General features: G+C 33.1%; 1 protein-coding gene across 1 annotated transcript in view; it reads left to right on the forward strand.

The window, feature by feature from the left end:
• Positions 1-16,087, forward strand: part of CDH9 (cadherin 9) — a 134,542-nt gene that overhangs the window by 105,117 nt on the left and 13,338 nt on the right. The window contains exons 4-7 of the mRNA XM_032337710.1: positions 2,669-2,788; positions 3,373-3,540; positions 5,764-5,951; positions 6,886-7,139. Of these exons, the coding sequence (XP_032193601.1) occupies positions 2,669-2,788; positions 3,373-3,540; positions 5,764-5,951; positions 6,886-7,139 (730 nt within the window). The remainder of the gene's footprint in view (positions 1-2,668; positions 2,789-3,372; positions 3,541-5,763; positions 5,952-6,885; positions 7,140-16,087) is intronic.

Consider the following 16,087-nt stretch of genomic DNA (forward strand, 5'->3'; position numbering starts at 1 on the left):
AGTGTTCTGTAAATGTTCATTCTTATTATGACTTTCTGCTAGAAACTGTGCTGGGCTTCAAAGATAAAATGTTGAATAAAATAGACATGGCCCCTGCCTTTGGGGAGTTTACACACAGGACAAAGCCTACAAATAACAAATACAATAAATTTGTCATTCAGGCTTCACTCTAAGTTATTTTTTAAATCTTTGTTTAATGTAAAAGTAGAACACTTATTTTAAATTATTTGAGAATAAATGAAAATTATAAGTATTTCAGAAAATTCAGAGGGATATAAAAATCACAATCTTTTAATCCATCTGTATAATAAACACAATTATAAAATCTATGCATTTTATATATATATATAAATAGAAACTACTTTCTAACTTTATTACTAAATAGTATTAATTGTGCAATAAGTTCATGAAAAAAATACAACCTATGAAATAAATACAATATCTATTCCCTAAAATCCAACACACTAGGTATTTCTATTTTCTTATTCTACCATTAGAAATACCACAATAATATGCTGTCAGTGTTCATCAGTGTTTAACAGCATTCCTAATCATTACCATGATTCTAAGGGAAGGGACAGTACTAGTACTATATGAGTGTTTATAACATTTTAGTCGCATTCCAAGATTGAGTTTTATTCTCTAGATTAAATTTTCTGTCTTTTTTAGGTCAAGTATTTTTGGATATGTTCTAAGATCACACACCCACAATAAAAGCAAACAACAGAAAACAAATTTAACCACAAAACATACTATTAAAAGTGTCAAAAGTTTTAGAGGAGTATTTTTACCTGTTTTCACTATGAAGTGACATCCACAGTAAAAGAAAAATGAAACTGTTAGCAAAATACATGTCATGAAATTGATGAATTAACCACTTGCATTTAGCATATTGATTACACTGAATAATTCATATTTCAAATAATCCTCAACTATGAAAACAATTCTTATTCTAACGAACATAGGTTCACATAGGTTTATGTAAAAAGTTCAATATAAATCAGAAAACCACTTTAGTTTAACTTCTTAATGTTATTGTGGGGAAGTGGAGATCACTTTATTACTTCTGCTTTGGCCTGGCTAAGATGGGAGGGGGTGTTTTTTAAATGACAAAGGAGAACAGCTAGGATCCACTGAGTAAGTCACAGTGTGTCCTCACAAAGGATGTACCAAGGCCTCAAGAGAAAGAGCTCAAGTTCTCTTGTTAATTAATTTTGAAAAAAAAACATAAAAAGACTGCTGCAAAATTCATGCGTTAGTATTCAGATACATTGATGGGAAATGAGCTGTTAGTTTAATCTCAATGTACAATTACTTAATTTTTAGGCTTTGCATATGTACATACATGCAAATTTTGAGAAACATTCACTACAAGTCAAAGAGACAAGCTCTGTGTGTGTAACATATGAGGTGTTCAAGTAGGAGACACAGCCAGGATGGAACTTGCCCTGTGCTAAGGAATTTTAAAATCTATGTAAGAATCGGAGTCAAACTTTGGAAAACTTACATGTAGTATACTAGAAAATGTCATATAAACTCATTTTGCCCAAGGGATACTTAGTAGGTTTTAGTTAATAGTAGTTTCACAATCATACTTTGGATCTTTATAGAGATTAGGGAAATATTAGAAAAGCCCATTACGTTAAGCTCCTGAAACTAGCACCTAAAAAATCCTTTTATCTTTTAAAGACAATTTATGATAAAATAAAAATAGAATGGTTTTATTTTTATAAAATAAAATTAAACAGATATTAGTATTAAATTACAGTATTGTATGTGACAGAACTGAATACTTTCTTAATTTTGGGGGGAAATATCTACTAATTTCATTATGTGCAGCAAATAATAGGTAGCATACCAATAAATACAAACATATATGACTTTGGTAACTACATTTTATAGGGAGACACAGATGCTTAATAATCATTTATATCTTAAACACACAAAAATTACAGGTCAATTTTATGTCAGTTTGTTTTTTATTAAAATAGGGCCCCTCTATTTTTTTATTCTATTTACAATATACAGTTAACTTACCAGAGCAAAAAGCAGCCTGAGTGTTACCAATGCTGGTTTTATCTTTGAATACATATTTTCAGTTAGCAGTAACTGCATTAATTGAAAATTGCATGTGCATTGTATTCAGTGAAAAATTTTTCCTTACAGTATTTTTTTTTAAAGATTTTTATTTATTTGATAGAGAGAAAGATCACAGGTAGGCAGAGAGGCAGGCAGAGAGAGAGGGGGAAGCAGGCTCCCTGCTGAGCAGAGAGCCCGATGATGCCGGGCTTGATCCCAGGACCCTGAGATCATGACCTGAGCTGAAAGCAGAGGCTTAACCCACTAAGCCACCCAGGTGCCCCTCCTTACAGTATTTTTGATCAACTAAAAATGCAGTGCATTTGTTTCATTATGTTCATTTTTATGATAAAATACTTTGCTGATTTTTTTTTCAAATAGCTCAAACCATAAAATTAAGGGATATTGAAATTTTAAAAAAGGAATGAAAAAGAAAAGTGTGGGTTTTTTGAGGCAGCATCACTTAAAAAAATTTGTTTAAATATATACCATTGTCTAACACACCACACAACTAGCAGTAATTTTCAGAAAGACAATTTTCAAAGTTGGAAGTATTTAGGTGTCTGTGTTTGGGTGGGGATTCGTGTAGGTACATCAGTTATACAAGTGACGGCGACAGATGCAGATGATGCCAACTATGGAAACAGTGCCAAAGTGGTCTACAGCATATTGCAAGGACAGCCATATTTCTCAGTGGACCCAGAATCAGGTAATAACCTTTAAGACTTGGTCTCTTTTTCACGTTATAATACATCTGGATGCACAATTATAGATTTTTCTGTATTTTAAAAGCTATTGACTCGGCATCATGCTTTCATTTATTCCCTACAGGTATTCCATGGAAATAAAAGCAAATTTCGTATTATTTATGTAGATTATTTGAACTGTTAGCTTTTGAGACTATTACTTACTGAATTTAAATTCATGACACCAAATACAAAACTTCAGAGATTTGGCACTTTACGTGTCATAGGAAACACTCAAAACCTAAGGAATGTGACGATCATCAAAATCAAGCAAGCTTATTAATCTGAAGATTTCTGGATGAAGTTAATTTGCTTAATCAAAAAGATAATTAAATTGATTTAGCAAACTCATTCCCTGTACAACAGCCAGTGGAAGATTTCTTTCTGTTCTGTCAATTACAATTTAATATTTATGGATTTCATCCATTTAGGTACACCAACTTTTTATCTGTTTGTTATGACGAGCTTCTGTAAAATAGATCTTGCATAGGTTAATCTTAAAACTCAATTATTGAATTGTAAAATATTTGTCTACTTTCTCTAAAAGGCATAATAAAAACTGCACTACCAGACATGAGCAGAGAAAATAAAGAGCAGTACCAAGTGGTTATACAAGCCAAAGACATGGGCGGCCAGATGGGAGGCCTTTCTGGAACCACCACAGTAAACATCACTCTGACGGATGTCAACAACAATCCTCCTCGATTTCCCCAGAGTAAGGAAGGTTTTATTTGTCTCATGTTGGAAGCCTACTCCAACACACTACGAACAGAGGCTAATATTTGTACGAGTATTTTCACTATCAGTTTATGAAGAAAGGCAAATCCACAACCAGTCCCCCTGACAAAATATCACAATTTCCAAAAATTGATTTCCCAATATTCACTATGACCATTCAATCTTTTTCTTATATCTTTTATGGTTCACAGTGTGGACTCTCAATTCTGACTGCCTGGTTTCAAATCCATGTCTGTCACTTGTCTTACCTCAGTTATCTTGTCTGTATATAATAATATTCTCTTATTTATTTATTTACTTATTTTTTTTTATTACATACAGTTGATTGTAAAACACACACTTGATGTTTTAAAGTCTCTGAAATCCGATACTATATCAAAATCAAGGCAATTCGGGTTTAATTGGCAGGATTTGTTTTTCCAAATGGCTCATCGAATTATGGCATATCTTAGTTCTGATGTCATCAAGACATGTTAAAGTTTCCTAATATCTGTTACATATTTATAAAGATTAAATTAGTCAATACCCCTTTAGTCACCACCATTTTAGGCATGTATGTTAAACCATAGATGCTTTCCATGCCATGAGTTCTCATAAAAACAGATTCTAATCCTTTGCTGGGAATGTTTCCTTTTTGCAGTGAATAAAAATATAAAGGGCCCTATTTTTGAATTGTTCAATGAAAGGGTCTCAAATTTAAATTTATGATACTGAATCCAATACATGAGAGTATTTTCCACACTATCCACATTTAAAACATTTGATGATTCAACTTTGGATGTTTGACATATACATCCGAAAAATGTTTTTTAAAAAGTTTGCTAAGAATATAAATAATAAGATTAATGATCATAAATCTATACTTCACATTCAGTTTCCTTAAATATAAACTGAAAGAGTATGACTTGAATTCTTACATGTTTTGTCACTCTGTAATTCCATGATCTATTATATCTTAGCAAAAGGTTTAGAACTATTATAGTAGTAATAAAAACATTTAAGAACGAGCCATGGAGTAAATATATTAAGGACATAATTTCATTTAATTCTCATTAAAAAAAAAAAAAAAAAAAAAAAAAAAAACCTGTGAGCTAATTCTTGACATTATCACCCTATTCTTATAGAAATCAAGGGTTAGAGAACTGAACTTGCTCAGTAATAAGAATTCCAATGCAGGCAGTTGGATTTGGAAGTCCTTCTTTATCACCAAGAAAATTGGGAAGAGTATAGACTTTGAAGTCAGAGAGACTTAGTTATTAATCCTGCGTTTCTCAATTTCATAGGATGATCTTGAGCCCTATGCTTGAAGATCATGTACCTACTACCTTGGTCTTATGAGGACTAGGTTTAGAATTAAATTAATTAATATAGAGAGCCTTTCCTTATACAGAGTTCAGCACATATTAAATGTTTAAAAACATGGTGGCTATTATGGAGGGCACGTATTGCATGAAGCACTGGGTGTGGTGCATAAACAATGAATTCTGTTACGCTGAAAAGAAATTTTTAAAAATGCTTAAAAACAATTCTAACTTTCATTAACTCTTTTTGTAACTTTTTCTCACTGTCTTTTGAATAAAAACTCACAAACTAAAATCCTTTCAAGGACAGCACAAGGCAATATAATGACTGGCTGAAAACTGTAGGAAATAGAAACATTCATATACCACTTAAAGGCCTTAAGAATCAAAAAAGGAAGGAAGGGAGGGAGAGAGGGAGGGAGAAAGAAAGGAAGGAAGGAAGGAAAGTTCCTGTGAATGGATTTAACGTTCTATCCCTGACTTAAGATATAAAAATAAGTCCATGTTTTTTAAGTAATTTAAAGAAAAATACAGGTAAAAATATAGAATGATAATATCGAAGGCTCTAGATATGTAGTAAATAGTCAGTTTTTCTTGCCCTCTGGAGCAAAAGTTCTGGAATCTAATAACATGTCTACCATCTACTTTCTGAATAACCTTGGAGCATTCACTTAATCCTGAGCTTACATTTCTCATTTACATAATGACAGTGTTCTGCCTTCATGAATTATTTTTCCAACTTAATAAACCTATAATTTTTGACAGTTTACAATTCCAATTCAATACGATGAGAACCTCTCCCAATTTAAAGTTAATGTACTGAAGTAAAAAAGGCAGAGGAAAGAAGACTTTTGTTATCTAAAGACGAAATGTCAAAACATCTCTGCTTTAATTTTCAGGTACGTATCAATTTAATTCTCCCGAGTCTGTACCTCTTGGAACCCATCTTGGAAGGATAAAAGCCAATGACCCTGATGTGGGGGAAAATGCTGAGATGGAATACAGCATTGCTGAAGGAGATGGCGCAGACATGTTTGATGTCATCACTGACCAGGATACACAGGAAGGGATTATAACTGTCAAACAGGTTTCTTTACGCTGTCTTCATTTTTCCATTGAGCGCTTACAGTTTATTTTTGCTTTTCAGTTAAGGGAAGAAGAGCCTAGGATTTATTTTTCCCATCCTTTACACACTGTCCAGTTTTCATAGAAGTGGGTATGGTTGTGATTTCATCTCAAATAACTAAACTAACTTCATCACTGACACTTAAAAAGTGATACAAAACCTTAACTGCTTATAGTAGACGACCCAATTAGGATTGGATAGCCTCAAAAGTACTTATTTTACATTTTCTGTGGCCCAAAAAATAGGCATGCAGCCATAACTTTACTTCATGTACTTTTCAAAATATTTAAATTAGCCTCTTTAAGCTGATGAAACCTGAAGATGCTGCATGTTTTTTTTATGTTGGATGCAGTGGGAGAGAATATTATAAAACTTTACATACTATAATCCAGAGAAATGTGGATTAAATTCAGACTTATTGATCTTTCTGTTTTCATTCATATCTTGCTTTCCATAGTGTTCAGTGTTCTTTCTAAAATAACAGTTTTAGATGTGTTGGAACTAAGGAAGCAATTTATATGAATAGTTTGCTGCATCGCTACTTTTTTTCTATATTTTCTCTCATTTTAACTTTGTTTAACTTTGATAATAACAATAAATAATCTATATGTCCATTAGATAATACATTTTGCCTGTAACCATCAAAATGTGAAATGCATTACCAAGTGGGAATTGATCTTAATGTACATACCATTATATTCAGTTACCCTCTACGAATAAGTATAAGACAAAATAAAAAATTACTGATTTATTCGATATACCTAAAAAGCAATAATTGGGGAAGTTTTTTAACCATAGTTACTGGTACCATTAACAGAGCCTGTTTTTACATTTTAATATTGTCTTCCATTGTCATGTCTGCTATATTATACTAATTTTTCTTATTTAACTTCAGAATTTAGATTTTGAAAACAAAATGCTGTACACTTTAAGAGTGGATGCAAGTAACACTCACCCTGATCCACGATTCCTCCACCTGGGACCCTTCAAAGACACAGCCGTGGTCAAAATAGCTGTGGAAGATGTAGATGAGCCTCCTGTATTCAGTAAACTTTTCTACTTGATAGAAGTAGATGAAGATGTGAAGGAAGGCAGCATTATCGGACAGGTCACAGCGTATGACCCAGATGCCATGAACAATTTAATAAAGTAAGTATTTTGTAAGTCTGCAGAAAAATAATCAGCTTTTCACTATTTATAAGCATGTGTGGAAAAAATGATGCTGTACTATGTATGATCAAGTACAGTAACAAGACTAAACACTTCCATAACGACTCTTAGCTGGACTGCCTTCTAAGTGATTTTATTGCATTTGACTCATCACTTTACAAGGTAGATGCGATTATTATACCTGTCTGCAGGTTTTAGATTAAGGTACCAAGCATTTAAATAACCTGCCAAACAATTAGTGGGTGGCAAAGCTGGGTTTGAGAATCAGGCCATCTGGCTCCAGAGTCCATGACTTTAATCCTTTAGCTACTGTGATTCTTATCTCATTGTCTTTCTTGGAGAAATTGTAGTCCAATAATAAGTGATCTAAACAAATAAATCAGGAAAACATTGTTCTAGAAATGTTATGAAGAGGTAATTTGAAAATGTTGAAAAATCTTTTTTGTTTGTTTATACACTATGTTTTTTCAACTTTTTATTTAAATTCTAGTCAGTTAACATACAGTGCAATACTGGTTTCTCCTTTAAAAACAGTTACTCAGGGGCGCCTGGGTGGCTCAGTGGGTTAAGCCGCTGCCTTCGGCTCAGGTCATGATCTCAGGATCCTGGGATCGAGTCCCACATCGGGCTCTCTGCTCAGCAGGGAGCCTGCTTCCCCCCTCTCTCTCTCTGCCTGCCTCTCTCCCTACTGTGATCTCTCTCTGTCAAATAAATAAATAAATAAATAAATAAAATCTAAAAAAAAAAAAAAAAAAAACAGTTACTCAGCATACCATTTATTAAAATTTTGGGAAAAAATAGTATGTCAATTATATTCTAATAGTAACAGAGAATTAGTAAAGAAAAAAACGATATTTGAGAATTGCAAACATTAAAATTAATATGGTATTGTGAAGTATAGTGTAATACTTTCCCCAAGTTTAAAATTGTATTAACCTTTTCAAAACTTTCAAATATTCTGGAATCTTAAGTGATTACTACGTGTGGTTCTTAAAGGGGATGCAAATATAGTTATAAATGGTTAGGTTGGGTGGGTGAGGATGGATATAGCTATACGCAACTGTGGCATTAAATTCATGATACCAGACCATCAAACATTTTGCCTATCCCTTCCTCTGTAAAATTACTGTTACCATTTATTGAGCACTTGCTATAAGCTAGAGAGTCTAAAGAGATTTATATTTATTAGCTCAGTTAAGCCTTACCATAACTTTATTAGGCAGGTATAACTGTTACCACCCAAATTTTATACAAGAATAAATTGAGATTCGAAGGGTTAAAGGACACACAAGTACACAAATAAACAGACTGGGGATTCAAACTATTGCTGATCCGAATGCATAGCCAGTTCTTTGGCAGACATACCTTTCTTTCTTAATGACCTGTTTACTAATTAGAGATAATTAATATAATGTTCCTCATTTGTAGACTAATTGGACTGACTTCAGTTATACAAGGCAGATCCCTCAGGGACAAAATTATGCAAAGGCAAAACATGGTTTTTGTCTCTCAGAATTTGGTCTAGTTTTCCTTCATTTTTCCCATTGCCCACAATAGGGAATTTCATAAGCTCCAACTATAGACATGTTAACTTAGAAAATTACAGTCTTTTTATTCTTTTTAAACAAATGTATTGAGGTATTACTGACTAACAATAAATGGCACAACTTTAATTTGTATGATTTGATCAACTTTTGTATATTCATATGCCCACTAAAACATCAGCAAAATCAAGATAATGAACATATATCTTAAAGTTTGCTCATGTGCTTTTTAATACCTCCCTCCTAAACTTCCTAAAACCCATCCTCCACCCCCCAGGCAAATACTGATCAGGTTTCTGTCAATATAGATTAGATTAGATTAGATTGGGTTTTCTTGAATTTGTACAAACACAATCATAAAGTATTCTCTGTTGTCTAACTTGTTTTACTTACATAACCATATTGAGATATTTCCATGTTGTTATGTGCATTAATAGTTTATCCCTCCAACTGCTGAAAAGTATTTCATTGTTCAGAGATGCCACAATTTGCTTATCTGCTCACTGATCAATTTTAAGTTGTTTCAAATACTTGGATATTGCAATACCTTTATATACATTTGTATTTAAGTATATATACAAACATTTGTGCGTCAGAATTTGCATAGTTAACATGTTTTCACTTTTCTTGAGTAAATAACTATTAGAGTTATGATTGGACCATAAAAAGTCAGCCTTTTTAATCACAGCCATTCTAATAGGTGTATAATAGTACCTTATTGGCATGTGACCAACGATGTTGAACATTTTCTGTATGCTTAATGTGCCACTCATATGTGCTCTCTGATGAAGTATTTATTCACTACTTGCTTAGATTTTACTGTGTGACTTCCTTATTATTGATTTGGAGATACATACACACACATACCTACACACGCACCACTTCGCACAATGGATACAAGTCCTTTATCAGATATGTGATTACAAAGATTTTCTCTCACTTAGTGCCCTGTATTTACATTCCCATAAACTTTCAAAACATTCAATTTTGATGAAATCTAATTTATTAACTTTTAATTTATGGATGAGTTTTTAGTGCCTTATATACAAAACATCTGCCTGATTCCAGAATTCTTATTCCATGTTTTCTTCTGGAAGATTACTGTTTTCAGTATTATATTTACATCTATGATTTTAAGCTAATTTTCTATTGTATGAGGTATGGATCAAAGTTCTTTCGGTTTTTAGTATATGGATCCCCAACGTTTCTAGCATCATGAGTTGCAAAAACTATTCTTGTCACTGAATAGCCTTCCCACTATTGTTAAAATTCAATTGCACACGTATATATGGGTCTAAGTCTGGACTCTCTTTTCTATTCCAATTATGTATTTATCTATGTTTGCAAAATCACAGTTTTCTGTACCTTTATAAAAAGTCTTGAAATTAAATATTATTTGTCATTTAACTTTTTTTTTTCTTTTCTAAGTTTGTTTGGTAATTCTAGGTCCTTTTTATTTTCATATATAAACTGCTACAAAAGAGTCTGCTAGGATTTTGATTTGAGTTGTGTTAAGTGTGTAGAGTAATGTGCGCAGAATTGATGCCATCCTAATGAACTGAATCTATTAACCCCAAAGAATATATTTTCTCTGCTTACAGAGGGATTTTTTTCAGCTGTGTTTTGTGTTTTTTTATGTCTACAAAAAATGTTTTTTTATATTTCTCTTTATTGCTTTATTGCACTGGCAAAAACCTCCAAAATGATATTAAGAAGAAGTAATAAGAGCAGATATCCTTAACCTTCTACCTTGTCTTATGATGAAATCATTTAGTCTTTCATCATTCAGTGTGATACCATCTGCAGGGTCAATTTTATTCTATTCCTTTTGTTCTAAGTATTTTTATCAGGAACAGAGTTTGGATTTTGTCAAATGGTATTCTCTGTGTTTACTGAGGTGGCCATATAGTAACATGATGTATTATTTGATTTATTTTTTAAATATTGAACAAGCTCTGTATTATTGTGATAAAGGCCACTTAGCCGCATTATACTATAATCATTATACACTGTTGAATTCAGTTTACTGAAGTTTAAAAATAATTTTGCACCTATTTTTACAGGGACATTAGTTTACAGTTTGGTTTTCATGTAATGTCTGTTTGGGTTTGGTGTCACGGTAATACTGTCTCACACAATGCAGCCATAAGTATAAGAGGCTCTTTTAATTTTTTTGAAGAGTTTGCGTAGAATTGATGTTATTTTTCCTTAAACATTTGGCAGAATTTAAAGGCAAAGGACTGCATTATCTTTTTTATATGAGTTATAGCTACAAATTCTGTTTCCTTAGTAGCTGTAAGGCTCTTCAGGTTTTCTTTATTCTTGCATGATCTGGTTTGGCTTTTTTTCCCCCTTTTCTTCATCTTTCAGGGAATTTTTGAATTTCATCACAGTTGAAAAAAGTTGTTCATAATATTTATATTATCCTTTGATACTCTAGTAATGATAGCCATTAGTGATATTGTTAATTTGTAGCTACTTTCTTTTTTTTTTGTGGGCCAGCGTGACTAGACTTTTTAGTTGATTGATTTTCCCAAGGAACAAGTTATATTGGTTTTTCAGTAGTTTTTTTTCTCTTTTTTACTCCGATCTTCATTCTTTTTTTCTGCTTACATTGAGTTTCATTTGCTCTTCTTGTCTATGTCTTTGAGTCAGAAACCGAGGTCATTGATTTGAGACCTGCTATTGTTCTCGTATGTGCATTTTAGTGATAAATAAATTTCCCTCTAGGTACACCTTTAGATGTGTTGTTGGATTTTGTACCAATACAATAAAAATTTTGCATTGTCCTTAATGTTTATTTTTCTCTTCCTGTCAGTTGTGTCACAGGATGCTCTTAGCTTCTGTCACTGGTTTTAGCAATTTGGATTATGATGTAACTTTCTATAATATGCTTCAATTATTTTGTACTTGAAGTTTATAAAGCTTCCTGAATCTGTGATTTTTATGGCCTTCCTCAAACTTGGAAAAGTTTCCAGCAAGTCCCTTTAATATTTTTTGCCCTATATTCTTCTCTTTAAGGGCATTTAATTATAAATATGCTAGGTCTCCTATATGTGCAATACAGTGCACTGGTGCTGTTTATCTTCTTTTTTCCCTTTTAGCCATTCTAAATCATTCCCATTATCTTCATCTTCATGTTTACTAATCTTTTTTTCTTTCAATATCTAACCTGCTTTAATTCCATCTAGAGTATTTTTTCATTTCGTAGATTATAATCTCTTCTCTGGAAGAGTTATTTCTGGGTTGTTTTCGATTGACAGATTTTTCCTGGAAGTCATATTTTCTTGTTTTTTGCATGACTGTAATTTTTGACTTGATGACAAACACTGTGGTTTTACTGTGTTTAGTGTTAAGTAGCTCTGCATTTACTTTTTTTTTTTTTAGCTTTGCATCTTCATATATACTCTTGAGTTGCATTCAGATGTGTTTAATTTTTTTTATTTATTTGAGAGAGAGCATGAGTGAGAGAGAGAGAGGAGAGAGAGAGAGAGTCCGCACAAGCAGGGGGAGGAGGAGGGGCAGAGGGAGAAGCAAACACCCTGCTGAGCAGGATCCTGGGATCATGACCTGAGCCAAAAGGCAGATGCTCAATCGCTTAACCGAGCCGTCCAGGCATCCCTCAGATGTGTGTTTAAATTACTCACAATATCTTAATCTTTTGGACCTGGCTTTTGTGCTTTATTAGCAGCCCTTTTTTCTAGACCTAATTTTGCCCCGTAAATCAAGTGACCTTCCTGAGTAGTCTACCAAAGCCCCACGAGTTACGAATTTCTCCTCTTCGGTTGGTGGAAACAGAACTATTCCCAGTAACATGCCAGTTCACAGTTTTGCTCCCTCCTAATCCTTGTGATTGATTACTTCTATTGTTTCACTTTAGCTGTATCCAAATATGTTCTGATCAGAACTTAGCTGAAAACTTAAGTTATATTTTCTTCAAATTTCAGTAGTTCCCGCTTTGTGGAGCTCTCTCCCATGAATTACTCAGCCTTTCAAATTCTAGACTTTGTCCTCGACATGGACTACCAGCTTGAACGCAGGGGATTGACAGACTCCATCTGGGATCTCATTTCCTGTATTATTGTCTGGAACCTCTCCCTGGCAGCAAACTAGGAAGTTTTATGGATCACATCCTATCTTTCTCTTTTCTCTGGGATTATGGTCATTGTTCGCTGGTGTGTAATCCTTCAAAAATAATTTTCATTTAGTTTCATATATTCATTTAGTGTTAGTGGGGTGTGTGTGTGTGTGTGTGTGTGTATGCACGTGCATGCGTGTGGGGGGGCGACTAGTAAATCCATTCCTTGTTATTTTACAGTTGCTAAAAAGGGACATTCAAAATATTTTTAAAACATATTTTTAGTTATATAATTTGGTCACTTGTATAGGAAGTTTTGCAGTGAAGAAGACATCTATTAAATTGTTCTCTCAATAGATACTTCAGTGGTATTTTACTCTATTTTTATCAGGTATTGAAAGTTTCCATTTATCAATCACCTAACCAACTTTAGTAAGTAGAGATCCTTATAATATACATATAGGTTTATGTATTTTTATTAATTGTAAATATTTGATAATGCCATTAACCTTCTCAATAAACTCCTATTGTATAAATAACACACTATTGTGTAGGGGATACATGATTGCTGGAAATTTAGTTGCAGTCTGTCTTTATATATCATATATATAATGTATATATATACATATATATGTATATGGGTTAGATATAGATACAGATATAGAAATAGATATGGATACATAATCCACCCAGTCCCTTCCTATACAGGTATATCCCTTCCTATATCTGGAATTTCCTCAGGATGAGGACAGGCTGGTTCCTGTTTATATAAAGAAATACACACACACACACACACACACACACACACACACACTCACACGCACACACACAAAACCTTTAGATATCTTACTACACTGTGAGAATCTAGCAATAATTCAACAAGAAGACAACATGTAATATGTGACACTTTCGTTTGCTCCTATAGAATTTATAAGGAGGATTGATCCCCACAGCAGAAATGGGCTACGATAAGCAACATGCAGAAATATTTTCCAGGGAAATCTTAGGAACTATTTCTCACCCACCAGTAAATCTGTTCATCAAACATATTTTCTGAAATACATCTGCCGCTTGCAACATGAGATTATGATTACAATTAGCAGCTGTTGTCAGCTCTGCTTCACCTCATTAGTAATCATGGATTTCCCAAGTTATAGGGCTGATTATAGCTTTACAGGTTCTGAAAGAACATGTTGTCTCATTTCACACCTATTTAATGCTCAACATATTTAAAGTTCAGTAAATTTTAGAAGAAATCTTTTCTACTGCAGTCAAACTGAGAAGTAAGTACACAAAAAACTTGCTGGAAAGAAACGCTTCTATGCTTCAATAAATGTACATGATTCTACCCTAAGCTGAAATGAGTGAATAAATGGATGTGTGTGTGTGTGTGTGTGTGTGTGTGTGTGAGTGTTTCTCTAATATTCTAATACTTTGATTTTATTAGAGAGAGTAAAATAATATTCATTTATTTTAAAATCATGCCATTAATATTTGGAAAAAAAAGATTTGAACTATTTGCTCAAGTACTATATAGTCACATTCTCTTTTTGAAGAGCAATGAAAGTTTCATCGTTCATAGATAGAAAACACATTTCTGGAATGCAGTAGCTGGAAAGGAAAGAGCAAACTAATAGCCTAATAATATTGATTTAGTGAGTAGAAGATGTACGCGGCATTCAGTAAAGGAAGAGAAGTACTAGCCCTGACACACTTCTGCATACTACTGATTTGTTCTGGTGTTTGTAATTTAATTGACGTGTTTTATTGTGATGGATGAAAATACAGGGATCTGATATGTGTTGGATTCTTAACAGTAGAACATGAAAAATGAAAAGCAAACAAACTGAAGCAGAGTTCAGCTTCCACAGGGTCAGTTCTCTTGTGCTCTTTTGCATTTATTTGCTGTTTCTGAAGATCTTGTTTCACTTAAGAAGTTATGCCAGCAGCCTTCTTTTTGTTTAACTGATCGAAATTAAATGTAAGGAGATGAATAAAATAGTGTTGTTTTAATAGGCCATCTGCTGGAATATGAAAATAGCTTTGTCCTGTGCTGTTTATCAAGCTCTTTCTGGTCATCTGCAGTAATCCAGTGTTCTTACTACTAATAGGTAAACCAGAATGTCCCATTCTGTGGTGAAAACAGAATGTGGACTGCTGAATAAAAGACAGTTATCACTGGGCTTTGACAAATTGTGAGACATCATTTGCACTAGGGCAAATTTCTGAATATATACCTGGAAGTGTTCAGTGTTAGTGTTATAGTGAGCCATTTCTAAATTGTCGAAGTGGTTCTTCACCATGAATTCTTCACTTGGAAGGTGGTACTTTTCAAGATTGAATCTACAAATAGGATAGCCAGAAACTTATTCTGATACCACATAAGCTCCAAGCATGTCAAAGCTGCACTTGCATAAAGTTAGAATTGTTATCTATTCCTCAATCATAGAAAGCCCCATGCAAATCTCCAGGGCAAGTAACAATGAGTACAAAGGAATTTTATTTTTCATTTTGATCTTTAATGCTAACAGTAGGAAAAAAATCCAATGTCTGATTAGCCATAGCGGATAATGGCTAGCTACTGACTTCTCCAACAATCAAAAGAAATATATTTAGGCAAATATTGTAAATTGAATTCCATTCAATACATAGATGTGGTTGAGTTGTATATATATATATATTTTTTTTTTTTTTTTGCACTGCTTTCTTTGTGTTCATTTTAGGTTTGTTTTATTCATTAGCAGAATTTGGTAAAGTATTTAATTATTTAAGTAAAACAACATTTAAAAATGTTCTACTGGCTTTCCTAGCCCATGTCAGGAACTAAAGTTGTATGAGGCTTGACACCTAGAGATAGGAAGCACTGTACTTTTTTCCATGTCAGCATTTATTAAGCAATAGAGATTTAGAAGAGAAAATTTAACATGACTGCCATCCTCAATTTTAGTACATTAATAGTTATTTTTTTAATAAGCTTTCAGATCCTTGTCTAGAATGAATTGCTGGTTAAAACCTGATATAAATTTTGCTTGTAGGAGATACACATATACACCATGTGTATTTTATATATTTATTTTTGTGTCTAGCTTCTAGCTATCTTCTATCTCTTTAGGAGTTCCCACACCAGAAGTACAGCTACTTTTCAGCAGTGACCATAAATCATATAATCAATAATTTGACCAAATATCAAAAATCTCCCCATAACACCTCTCATAACACCATGTAGGAAAATTACACTTATGATTATTGAAAAAGTGAGAAGATACCACCATTCTTCCGTGGCTCTATTGCCCACCGCACAACCC

The sequence above is a fragment of the Mustela erminea genome, chromosome 3 (genome assembly GCF_009829155.1).
Source record: "Mustela erminea isolate mMusErm1 chromosome 3, mMusErm1.Pri, whole genome shotgun sequence".
Lineage (NCBI taxonomy): Eukaryota > Metazoa > Chordata > Mammalia > Carnivora > Mustelidae > Mustela > Mustela erminea.